Source organism: Aspergillus ochraceoroseus, assembly GCF_002846915.1.
Source record: "Aspergillus ochraceoroseus IBT 24754 chromosome Unknown P175scaffold_1, whole genome shotgun sequence".
NCBI classification, from domain to species: Eukaryota; Fungi; Ascomycota; class Eurotiomycetes; order Eurotiales; family Aspergillaceae; genus Aspergillus; species Aspergillus ochraceoroseus.
This window is the reverse complement of record NW_024468476.1, coordinates 4655033-4666302: the sequence shown is the minus strand read 5'-3', so window position 1 is coordinate 4666302 and position 11270 is coordinate 4655033. Positions and strand designations below refer to the sequence as shown.

The following is an 11270-nucleotide window of genomic DNA, read 5'->3' as shown; positions in this document are numbered from 1 at the left end:
GGCGCATTTGAATTGCATGGCAGAACTGGCGGTTCCTCGCCTTTTTCTCGTCCTTTTAACCTCTTAATTTTTCTTTTTCTATTTGACGGGCATCTAGCATGGATGTATTATTCAGTGTAGATTATGTTATGCGTTTGTTTTTCCTCATAACCGTTACGAGGGGGTACTGAGAAGGCTCTACCACATTTCTCTTGATGCCTAGAAGATGTAGATATGGATATCGAGATAAAGTTACTGCTAATAAATGAGCAACTACAAGAGTCATTCCTCCTCTAGTGGCGGTGCAAAATCCCTCTGCCTATTAACTGCTATCCTGTCACATATCTCACTAACCATCCACCTGATCGTGTGAAACTTTAACGTGCTTCTATCTCCTCCTCCTCGATCTCTCTTCTTTTCATCTTCTTTCTTCTCCCATCTCTAATCCATTCTTTCATCCTTTGGCTTTCTTTTCCCTTTGTTCTTCCATCTCTCCGCGTCATAATAAAACCTGTCCCTGTCGCATCCCTGCTAGCTCCAGCCTCCTGGCCGTCTCCGTCATTCCATATCTGCGTTCTGGCTACTTGGCGTCATCGCTAACTTCTCCTCTCGACTCCGGATACTTCTATACTTCTTTCTCCTTGTTGAATACCCCCCAGCCAAGATGGATTTCCATCTGGTACCCCATGGGGAAGACCGAAATTATACTGGTTTCCTGACCAAAACCATTGTCTATACTGCCTCCCTCCTTGTCTTTCTAGCTGGTAGCTCTTCCCGTCCCTTCCTGTCGCATTCCTGGTCCCGGCAAGCTAACCCAGCTCTCTAGCATTTGGTCTGTCAATAGCCTCCATCGCAGTACCCAACTGGGTCAGTTATCATAGTGAAAATGTATATTCCCTTTTTTTTTTTTTTTTTTTTTTTTTTTTTGCTATGCTGACCGCTCCAGCCGAGCTTGCATTATTCCTATGGCCTCCACCGTCGCTGCTCCTCCCTTACTGATACCTGCGAGACCTTCCCCCAGCGTGAAGATTGTCATGGCGAGGACCGATACTTCTGCTCCATGTGGCGCTCTGTCGGGTTCTTGATGTCGTTTGCCCTCGTGCTAGAAGGTATGAGTGTGGTGGCATATCTAATTGTCCTGTCGGGTGGGAAGCGTCTTCGGGAGTCGGGGTGGAAGATCCTCAGCGTTATGATTCTCTTGTCAGCTGCTGTCCAGGCAGCTAGCATGTCAATTGTGGTATGCACCTCTGTTTTCAACCTATACAATGGACACTTTTTAACAATATACTAGGCGTATCTGTTCGACAACGAGGAACGCTTCTTCGTCGGATGGCGGCTCGACGAGTCCTGGATTTACTGCACTGTTAGTTGGTGTGTCAGTGTGTTTTGCGCGGGGGCACTCATCCTCGCTGCCTACAGCCTACCCTCTGAGGGAGGATACGAGTTGATTCCGGACCATTTCTAAAAAATTCAAATTGGCTTTGCCTGAAATTGGCGTGTTTACTTACTATACCATGTTGTTGTTTTTTTTTAATGTTCTATATATATATAGTTGTTATTATTATGCGCGGCTTTTATATCATTGATAACATGAGGATGCTAAATCGGTGTATATAGGGGCATGATAAGAACACGATAATGTAATGATCATTTCTCTCTCTTATGGTTTCAGTTTCTGAATAGCCCCTTTCTTGCTAACCCTGCTGTTGCCAGACCTTGCACCTGAACCTGAACCTGACGAAGCAGGAGAAGAAAGAGAAGTAACCCACCCCTTGAACACCGGCAAAATCTCAATATCAGGAAACCTCACCTGCCCGCCGGCATCCCGCACCCTCTCCATATCCTGCCTGATCAACCGCACCAACTCCCGAACCTGATCAAACGACTTGGGCTCCCCACCCGCGATCTCAAGCCGTAACCAACCCGGAACCGGAGCCGGCACAATAAGCGGTTTCTTTCTTCTTTTCTTTTCTTCATCATCATCATCATCAGCATCATCAGCATCCTCTCTACCCTTCATACTCGTAGCAGCAGACCCAAAAACCCTCATCACCTCCCTCCTCCGCAAACAAACCTCGAACCAATCCACGCCGCCCCACGCCTGCATGCGCGCCAACGAATCCCCCAGCAGCTCGCACTGCGTAAACGGCCACTGCGACGACCGGTACCGTGCGCGCTGGTAGTGTTTGCGACAGTAGTGGATCCACACGTGCGCCGGGAACAGCTTGGTGGCGGTTTTGTTGCGGCCGAAGATGTGCGAGATCACTTTGCGTGGGTGTGTGGGGTGGTTGGGGGGGTTGGTTAGACAGGGGGTGGTGAATTCGCAGGGGATGATGATGGAGTTGGGTGAGTTCTCTTCTTTTTCGTTTTCTTTTTCTTTTTCTTCTTGGAGGGAAGAACGGGGAGGGTCATTTGGAGTTTGGTGGTTGGGGTTGGTGGATGAAGATGTTGGGCGTTGGTAGAGCTTTGGGAGAGCTTTGGGTTTCGATCTAGAGGGCATATATGTAGTAGCAGTGTAGTGTAGTGTAGTGTAGTGTAGTGGACTAGGAGTAGGATTGAGAGATAGAAGAGAGAGAGAGTATGAGAGAGGGCTTTATATGTCTTCACTCAAAGCTAGAGCAAACAATTCATTGTCATAAAGCATGAATCATATATAGTACAACAAAGAACCTCAACAACGCCCTCTATCGTTATGCAATTCCTATTCAATCAATTTGCCCTGCAATGCTTTTTTGCCCATACCTATGTGTCCACTTATGTGCCTTGATCCCCACCTTTAAATTGCCTCTACAGTGCATACCCCGTCACTGTCTTGGGGACGTACTTTCGCATCGCTCGCCCCGAACTACACCCGACCGATCCAATGTCAATCGCGTTCAGTTCCCGACTCAGCGCGTCCATCGGTCGTCTGCGTCCCACTGGTCCTGGGACATTCCCCGTCGGTGCCCCTATAGGCACCTTGGCTGGAATCGGCGGGCCAATATTAGGAGGGGCGTAAAGGCTCGATGGCGATGGCGATGGAGACACCGAGTTTCGACGCGGTGCTCGGGGTGAAGGTGTACCGTTCGGCGTGCTATATGTCCGTGCGTGACTAGGGTTGCCTCTGTACCCTTCTCGCCCGCGATTGAAGTCTGCTCGAGGAGACGTGCGATCCATTGGATCTGCGCCAGGCATGTAAGAAGACATAGGACGTCTATTCCAGTCCGCTGTTGTTGTTGTTGCTGCTGCTGCTGCCGCCGTCGTCGTCGTCGTGGTCGTCGTACGGCCTGGGGAGTATTCTTGAGGGGCTGGAGGGCCTATTCGACTTGTCCTGGCAGGCGCATTGCGGAAGCGGACAATCACCCCCGGCTTTCGTGATTTCCGATCTGGCTCCGGTGCCCATGTGTCGGTAGGAAGGTGGTCAGAAGGATCAATCTCGCGGCCATCATCGCCGATAATTGGTCCGGGTTTTCGGGAGGCCTCCGCTTCTGTCCGCCTAGCAGCCTCCATCGCTTCTGCTGGGCTCTCGTACGCTGGTGCAGGGTCTCGTGTAACTGCTGAACGCGCTGCATTTGGGTTGAACGCATCGAACGAGTCCGGGGAGAAAGGGACTAGAGAACTTTCCTGTCCTCTAGACGGCGGCGGTCGGGGACTGACTGACTTTCGAGAGACAAGCTGGTGGTGGGTATTCTCTACGTACATCGGCCCTCTACTTACAAACGAGCGGCGGCGTTCTTCCACATGCTGTGCCGGAGAGTTGTCTGCGTTTATCGACCCTCTGCCCACAAATGACCGGCGACGTTCTTCCAGGGGTGGTGTTGTGATGTCTGTGGGATAAGGGGGCAACATAGGCGACGAGCCGCGGTTCGCTCTGACAAGCGCCTTCTCTTCGAAAATTCCGCTGCGTCTTCGTGCTTGGATTTCATGAGCGGTCCGGTCAGACTCGGCGTCCGCAATCGATGGATCCAGCCCAGCGACTAGGCTTGGCGGCATAGCCGGTCCGTCCGTGGGGAGAGGCAGGTCTTGGAATCGGTCCTCCTCGAGCATCAGCTGTGAGGGCTGGGACAAATTCACCTCGTGGGATGTTCGCGGGGACTGGCAGTACTCTGGGGAGTAAGCTTTGTACGAAGGAGTTGGTGACGGTACTAACTGCTGGCTACTCTGAACCAATCCTGACCGGTGGACGGGAGGAGGGGGAGGAGGCCCTTCCTCTTCTTCATCTTCCACTCGGGGTTGCATCGCGGCGTATTCTGCATGGTAGCTCTCACGGCTGACGGGATGACGGGCCGGACTGCGACCTCTCATGGGAAGCGAGTTGCTGTGGGGACGGTAATGACGCTCGGGCTCTCCTGATGCCATTCCCGGATCATCTTGAGGGTACTCGATCTTATGACGACTGGACATACTGCCTGAGGCATGAGATTGGTAACGAACAGCCTGGGGTTGCTGAATCTCGTCGGGATCGTACCCATATTGGTCCTGCGCAGGGTATGGTTGGTTGTGGTGATGACTGCTTGGCCGCGGAAGGTCATGCTGAACGGGGGCATACATATCCGCGGGCTCAGAGTGGTAGGATTCCTGTCGACCAGCAGGTAAGTCTTGTCTCATAGTTCGGTAGTCAGCAGATGGGGCGTTGTCGTATCCAGACTGCGGCCTTGAGTGATAAGAACGTGTCTCCTGGGGTTCCGCCGGTCTCTCTGGGTAAGAGTAGTGATGCTCCTGTGGGTGACGCCTGGGGGGACCTTGAGCTTGCGCCTGAGCTGGAGGGTTCCATTCCCTTTGGAAGTCGTCTGGGGTTTCATAATTCCTTGTCGGGCGCACACCCTGAGGTGGCACTGCATGTAGCGGTGTATCGTACCCAGGGTCTTGGTGTCGAGGGGAGTGGCGGACATAGTCTGCTCCAGAGCTCGAAGGGGGGGTGGGGATGTTGTCATATTGAGCGGGCCGGGGCGGATGGGGCTGGACGGGAACAGGAGCTGGTGCGGGTTGGGATTTCTCTGGATGCGCAGGGCGGGATGCAGTGCTCCCTGCAGGATCGACGGGCAGCGGCCGCCGTTTGACCTCCTTCAGTTGGCGTGGCCCTGCAAGAGATGACGAACCAACTGGGGCGGGGCTACTGCTATTTTTGGTGACTACCTTGTCCACAACGTGCGTCCTCCGTTCAATGACCGCCTCATCCTCAGGTCTCGTGTCGTAGTACGTCATTTCAAGTCGAATTTCGCCGGCATACTTTCCTCGAAACTGCAGTGGGTGCCACTGGTCACTCTGACTGCCTCCGGGGATGATCAAGTCTTTCAGGTCAACCCAGGTTTCGCCAATAAGGTCGGTTCGCTTGTCATCATTGAAAACAGAGACTTTCATTTTGAAGTAGTCGGGGGATTCGTGCACAGTAAATCGGAGCTCTTGATCCCTGTTCCAGGTTAGCAGATCCCAATAAGGATCCAAAGGCTACATACCATTTCGGGGTTTGGCCACCACGCAAATCCGTATCGGTCTTCTTCGCTTCCTTTCCGAGACGTGCTGCGCAGTATGGGTTTTGTTTCCCCATAGTCTTGCGGTTGGGAAGATTCTTTGCACGGTCGACGATGGCGACCAGAGTCCCAATGGCCGGGCCGTCGACGGACATGTCGGCGAAAATGCCGGCTGCATGGTTAAGGTTGGACAGTCTAACTGGCTTAGCAGCCATAGCGATAGGCCGACGATGCAACTGGCAGAGCAAAAACGACGAGAAGGGAGAATTGAGAGCAAAGAGCCACCAGGGTCAGACTAGCACATCTGCAACGTGCAAGGGTTCATGAGAGTTGAAAAAAAGGCTCGAGTAGAAAGAAGTCGAAGGAGTGAACGACTGGATGAACGCTCAGGGAGAATTGAAAGGAGAAGGAGAAGGAGAAGAAAAAGGAAAAGAGAGATGAGAGACAAGACAAAGACCAGACAAGTCAAGTCAAGTCAAGTCGAGACATTCAGTCCAGCCTGGAAAGGGAGGGGAAAACAATCCAGCCGATAAGGAAAGGCCGATAATCGACAGTCGAGCTGTGATTGGTTGGGATTTTCCTTTAGGTGGCTGGGGGGAGGCTGGGGGGAAGAAATCCAGAGACTTTCATTGGATGATCGGATGTTCCTGCATCGTCATGCCCCACTATCTGGTGATGGTCGGACCCACTTGCGATACCATACGATACCGCTTTCAATACCAGAATGACATACAGAAAGTTTATTGGTATTTTAATTGGTTTCCTGTAATTTCCATTTGTTTTGGTACTGTACTCCATACGTACCGTATATCCTTCATATGCTCGTCAGTACCTGTAGGTACGGAGTACTACTGGAAGAGATTATAATAAGAGAAAGGACTTGTGGCTAATGTGCTTAATTCTGCTGCCTGTTTCATCAGCTTCGAAAATAGAAACGGACAGGTGAAAGAAAACAAAAGGAAAATGCGGAGGCCTGATCCATCATTCCAGCTCGTATCCTTGGTCTAGACCCTCGTGCTCCATTCCCGATATCTCTGCATCCGGATCTGCATAGATCAAAGACAAACTCATCTCTGAGGGTTCTGAAGATATCTTAGGTACTCTATAGATTCGAGGGGAACCTAATGTCTTGTCCTTTTCTCCTTGAGCTCTCATCATATATATATATATATATATATATATATATCAGTTCGTTATCTTAAGTATAAGGGCGTAACTGTTAGGAGCTATAGCTACCGTATTTTAGCTCCAGCCACAAATTACTGACTGGAAGGACAGAGAATGATACTGGCTCCAGACTCAAGCCAAAGAACGATGTTCTCATCTCAGGTATTTAACATGAAGAATAGCTAGCTAATCTAGGACGTTTGGTCGCTGCTGCTTCTGGTGTTCCTTTTGTACACCCCCATGATCCTGGAGATACTTCACAATCCACTCATCCTCCGTTTGCAGTGCATAGTCCAGAATGTTCCACCGCGCTTCACTATTGTTTAAATTCATTCCTTTCTCGACCAGGAGACGGATAATCCCATGGTGTTTGTCCCAAACCGCCTGGATCAAAGCATCCCAGCCAAAGCGATGAACGTCTGCCCCCAGATCTAAGGCTCGCTTGACTGCGGCTTCATTACCAAATACCGTCGAGGAGTATAGAACGTTTGGGTTCTGCGGTCCGAGAGGAATGGGCGGGCCGTGCTGCATTATCGCTTGCAGGAGACGTTCCCACTCTGACGAATATATATCCCGTGGATTTTCCAGGTTGTCAGTCGGTGGTTGGTAATTCACGTCTCCTCCCTTCCCAAGTGCGAATTCTATCATCTCCGAGCGTCCGCTCTGTATCCCAGTTCGAAGTATGATCTGTGCTCTCTCTTGGAGAAGAGTGGCAGGATAATCTCCAGACTCAAGATGGGCGAACAAAACCTTAATAAGATTCATATTCTTAATTTCAATGGCAGCGCTCAAAGCAGATCTGTGAAATCGATCGGGAAGAAGAATATCGGCGCCACGTGCAAGCAACAGCTTCACCACCGCCACATGGCCGCTCACTGCAGCTTGCATCAAAGCCGTGTTACCATTCTGGTCACAATAGTCCGGGTCAACGCCATGATCGAGGAGGATTTGAACACAAGCTATTGAACCGCTTCTCGCCGCTGCTGTCAGGGGATGAAACCAGGCCGGGGCTCCTATCGATTGGATGATGCCTAAAAACCCTTCAAGCTCTCCCGTTAACTCGCTCGGAAAGTTTTTCAGCGGGACTTCTGCCCCAGCCTCGAGCAATTTCTGCAAGGTGGATGGTTGCCTATGTCTCGTGGCCCAAAGAAGAGCAGAAGATGAGTTGTTTCGAACATGATACCGGTATAGAAACCGGTTCAAAAATAGATAAAATCGTTTGTGGCTGCAGACCAGGGCATTTATCTCCGTTTCAGAGTCCAGATTCTCCGCAATAATTGCAATAAGCTCGTTTGGAAGACTGCTCAGCGACATGATTCTTACTGCAGGTGTGGTAGACGGTCCTCGCAAGATAGGATTTAAAACATGATGTTTCTTCCAAGTAACATTAACAAATATGAAAATAAGATGATACTGGGAACTTATTTACTTACCTTTATGTTTCTCTAGCCACAACGAAGCAATGAAAGGAAAGAAAGCAGCATGACTGACTGCTACATAGAGAGAGATCATTGATTTGTGCGACTGACTATCTAGTAGTGATGCATAGAAATCCAGGTGATAGAGTATGTAAGTAATTGCCATACCAAAATTACTGCGCTAACGGTAATATTTACCCGATTAAGAATCACGGGGGAAAAAAAAAAAAAAAACCTCACTTTGCTCACACCGTCAAGGAGAATCGCCAACACAGGGCGCATGAGTGGTTCTCGGTGAATTCTCCCTAAGACTGCCTGCGCTACAGTTGTGTTGCGACTATCCCCCGTAACTCTTCACAACAAAACCATGGCCGCCCCCGTCCTCCCTCCAACGCAGGTCAAGCTGCCTGAGCTGCCCTCCTCAGGATTGACCCCCGAGCAGGTCCACTGGAAGGCATTCAAGAATCCTCTGCTCATTCCTTCGCCTGCAAATGGACCGGTCAATCTCATTACCCAACCATCTGCGCCTGCATCAGCTTCTGCCTTCCCATCCCTCACACAGCCCCCCGACGTCTTCACCGTAACGACCGGCGCCCGCGTCCAGATCTACTCCATCCGCACACGAAAACTTCTCCGAACCATCACACGATTCGACGACACCGTGCGAGGCACAGATGTGCGTCCCGATGGCCGAATTCTCGTGACAGGTGATGATACGGGCACGATCCAGGTGTTTGATGTGGGTTCGCGAGCGATCCTGAAGACATGGAAGGACCACAAGCAATCCGTTTGGGTGACAAAGTTTTCTCCAAGTGATCCAACCTCTGTTCTCTCCGCTAGTGATGACCGCACTGTCAGGTTGTGGGATCTTCCCAGTGAGAGCAGTATCAAGACCTTCGTGGGCCACTCCGATTATGTGCGTACTGCTGCGTTCATGCCCGGGTCGCTGGCCTCGTCTGGGTCTCTGCTCTCTGGTAGTTATGATCGCACTGTGCGTTTGTGGGATCCTCGTGTGGAAGGTCGGTCCGCCATGACATTCAAGATGGGTGCCCCGATTGAGTCGGTTCTTCCGTTGCCCACGGGCACCACGGTGCTGGCGGCCGCCGACAACAAAATCGCCGTGCTCGATATTGTGGCCGGAAAACCACTGCATATGATCCAGAGCCATCAAAAGACGGTCACATCTCTGTCTTTGGCCTCGGATGGCCAACGCCTACTCAGCGGTGCTTTGGACGGCCATTTGAAGATCCACGAGACGACAGGTTGGAATGTAGTTGCCGGATTCAAGTACCCGTCCCCCATCTTGTCGCTGTGTGCAATCACCTCTGGAGCTGTGCGAGAAGACAAGCACATCGCAGTCGGTATGCAGTCTGGGCTTCTCTCGATCAAAACCCGGCTGTCGGGCCAGCAAAAAGTGCGGGAGCGGGAACGCAAGAAGGAGATGGAGGCTCTGCTTGAAGGCAAGATCGAAGAGCACGATAAGAAGCTGGCGAAGCTAAAGAAGAAGCGCCAATCCTCGGCCTGGGAGCGACGCTGGCGCGGTCTCGATTTCTCCGGCGAGGGCGTGGACATCGTCATTGATAGTAGCGATAAGAAAAAGCGGAGGAAGGAAAAGGGCTGGGAGCTAGATCTCCGCAAGGGACGTTATGCCGCTGCCTTGGATCAAGCTCTGACGTCAACCGATAAGATGGTACAGCTTACTCTTCTGACGGAGCTGCGACATCGGTCGGCGCTGCGCGCATCACTGCAGGGACGGGATGAAGTGACACTGCAGCCCGTGCTCCGGTGGGTGCACAAGCATATTGCAGAGCCACGGCTGGTGAAGCTGAGCGTCGAGGTCGCGATGCACGTGCTGGACATCTACTCTGGCAACCTGGGACAGTCGGCGCAGATCGACAAGCTTGTGGAGCGATTACACTGGCGGGTACGAGACGAGGTCGACCTCGCGCATCAAGCATACGCGACCAAGGGGATGCTAGACATGCTACGGGCATAGAGGTTGTTGTTGTTGTTGTTGTTGTTGTTGTTGCATTGTGAGCAGATATTTTACATTATTATCTATTCCATGGATAGGAGTTATGGGTTGGGTTGTCCAAAAAAAAAAAGAACGGGGACCTGTATAGCGCACACTTGACGATACTAATGCAATGAGACACAAAATCATTCGTAACCTCCTCTCTCATGATTGATACAGCTTGGAGAATCCCCGTCCATCCGCAGGAGGCTGCAACCAATTCCGCTTATCGTAAACCCAGCCGTCCGCGCCCTCAATAACATGGAAGGTATACGCAAACCGACTCCGAGGACTTGTATTCTTGTCGCTCTTATGTAGGACATTCCCATGGATCAAAACCAGCGAACCAGCCTTGATATCCAAAAAATCAGCCCCAGCCTCCATCTCCCCTTCCTCCTCCTCCTCCTCCTCCTCCGCAGATCCCCTAGGAAATCCCGGCCCATCATTCCCCACAAACTCCGTCCCACAGGCCTCCCCCTCCGCATTATACCTCCTCACAAACCTCCGCCGCACCGCCCTCCGCCGATGCGAACCAGGATACATCCCCAGCGTGGCATTCCCGGGCCCCGCATCCTGCAGGGCAACCCACCACCCGACAGCCGACGGCGGATCCGTATACAGAAACTCCGAGTCCTGGTGCGGCGGCACGGCCCCGCCAATCCCGGGCTGCTTGCAAATCACCATGCTCTGCAACACCCTCGGGTCGCGGAACCCCAGGGACCGCGCGATCTCGGCATTCCGCGCGGAGAGCGAGACGGCCCTGAACGGCGGCGAGAGCTCGTGCAGCGCGTGTCCGATCTTGTTCACGGCGAGTTCCTTCGGTCGGGATAGCTGCTGGCGCTGGCGTTGGCTGGTGCTGGTGCTGGTGCTGGCGGTGGGGTCGGGTGTGAACGCGTCCGGTTCGAAGAAAAACCGCACCTGGTCGCCCGAGGTTAGGAAGTAGTCGTCGCCGACGTGGGGCTTGGAGTGTTTGGCTTCGTCGTCGCCTGTGGTGAATTGGGTCAGTGGGTGCGTGGTTAGGTCGAAGTTTGTTAGGAGGGTGTTGGTTTCGGTGGTCAGGGAGGTGATTTCGGTGGGGGAGAGATAGTTGGGGATCACGAGGTAGCCGTTTTCCTGGAAGAAGGAGAGTTGGGAGGGGGTGAGGCCGGGCATTTCTTTCTTTCTTTCTTTCTTTTGCTCTCAAAGGTAGGGGTGGTATGTATATGGGTGAGTGGGTGGTGGTGTGTGGTTGAGAAAGAGAAC

At 52.1% G+C, this 11270-nt stretch overlaps 6 protein-coding genes across 6 annotated transcripts; 3 read left to right on the top strand and 3 right to left on the bottom strand.

Moving 5' to 3' along the window:
• Nucleotides 1–326: 326 nt before the first annotated feature.
• P175DRAFT_0498329 (uncharacterized protein) lies at nt 327–1779 on the top strand. Its single transcript, XM_040896480.1, has 4 exons — nt 327–743; nt 806–867; nt 926–1216; nt 1271–1779. The coding sequence occupies exons 1-4, from the start codon at nt 644–646 to the stop codon at nt 1442–1444; spliced, it is 627 nt and encodes a 208-aa protein (XP_040756618.1). The 5' UTR covers nt 327–643; the 3' UTR covers nt 1445–1779.
• On the bottom strand, nt 1742–2353 carry P175DRAFT_0422955 (putative pathogenicity factor; the record flags this gene model as incomplete). The annotated part of the gene is made up of 1 exon (XM_040893113.1): nt 1742–2353. A coding segment is annotated over one exon (612 nt), but the record flags the coding sequence as incomplete, so codon positions are not given.
• Nucleotides 2354–2578: 225 nt separating this feature from the next.
• P175DRAFT_0498328 (uncharacterized protein) lies at nt 2579–5909 on the bottom strand. Its single transcript, XM_040896479.1, has 2 exons — nt 5415–5909; nt 2579–5368 (listed from the first exon to the last, which is right to left on the bottom strand). Exons 1-2 carry the CDS (start codon nt 5642–5644, stop codon nt 2767–2769), a joined length of 2832 nt encoding a protein of 943 aa, XP_040756616.1. The 5' UTR covers nt 5645–5909; the 3' UTR covers nt 2579–2766.
• Nucleotides 5910–5923: 14 nt separating this feature from the next.
• P175DRAFT_067321 (uncharacterized protein) lies at nt 5924–6353 on the top strand. The gene has a single exon (XM_040901075.1). The coding sequence runs from the start codon at nt 6063–6065 to the stop codon at nt 6294–6296; it is 234 nt and encodes a 77-aa protein (XP_040756615.1). The 5' UTR covers nt 5924–6062; the 3' UTR covers nt 6297–6353.
• A 2028-nt stretch (nt 6354–8381) lies between these two features.
• On the top strand, nt 8382–10010 carry P175DRAFT_0472269 (snoRNA-binding rRNA-processing protein UTP15; the record flags this gene model as incomplete). The annotated part of the gene is made up of 1 exon (XM_040895120.1): nt 8382–10010. One exon carries the CDS (start codon nt 8382–8384, stop codon nt 10008–10010), a length of 1629 nt encoding a protein of 542 aa, XP_040756614.1.
• Nucleotides 10011–10031: 21 nt separating this feature from the next.
• Nucleotides 10032–11265, bottom strand: P175DRAFT_0498326 (phytanoyl-CoA dioxygenase family protein). Its single transcript, XM_040896478.1, has one exon. The coding sequence runs from the start codon at nt 11178–11180 to the stop codon at nt 10194–10196; it is 987 nt and encodes a 328-aa protein (XP_040756613.1). The 5' UTR covers nt 11181–11265; the 3' UTR covers nt 10032–10193.
• Between the last annotated feature and the right edge of the window lie 5 nt (nt 11266–11270).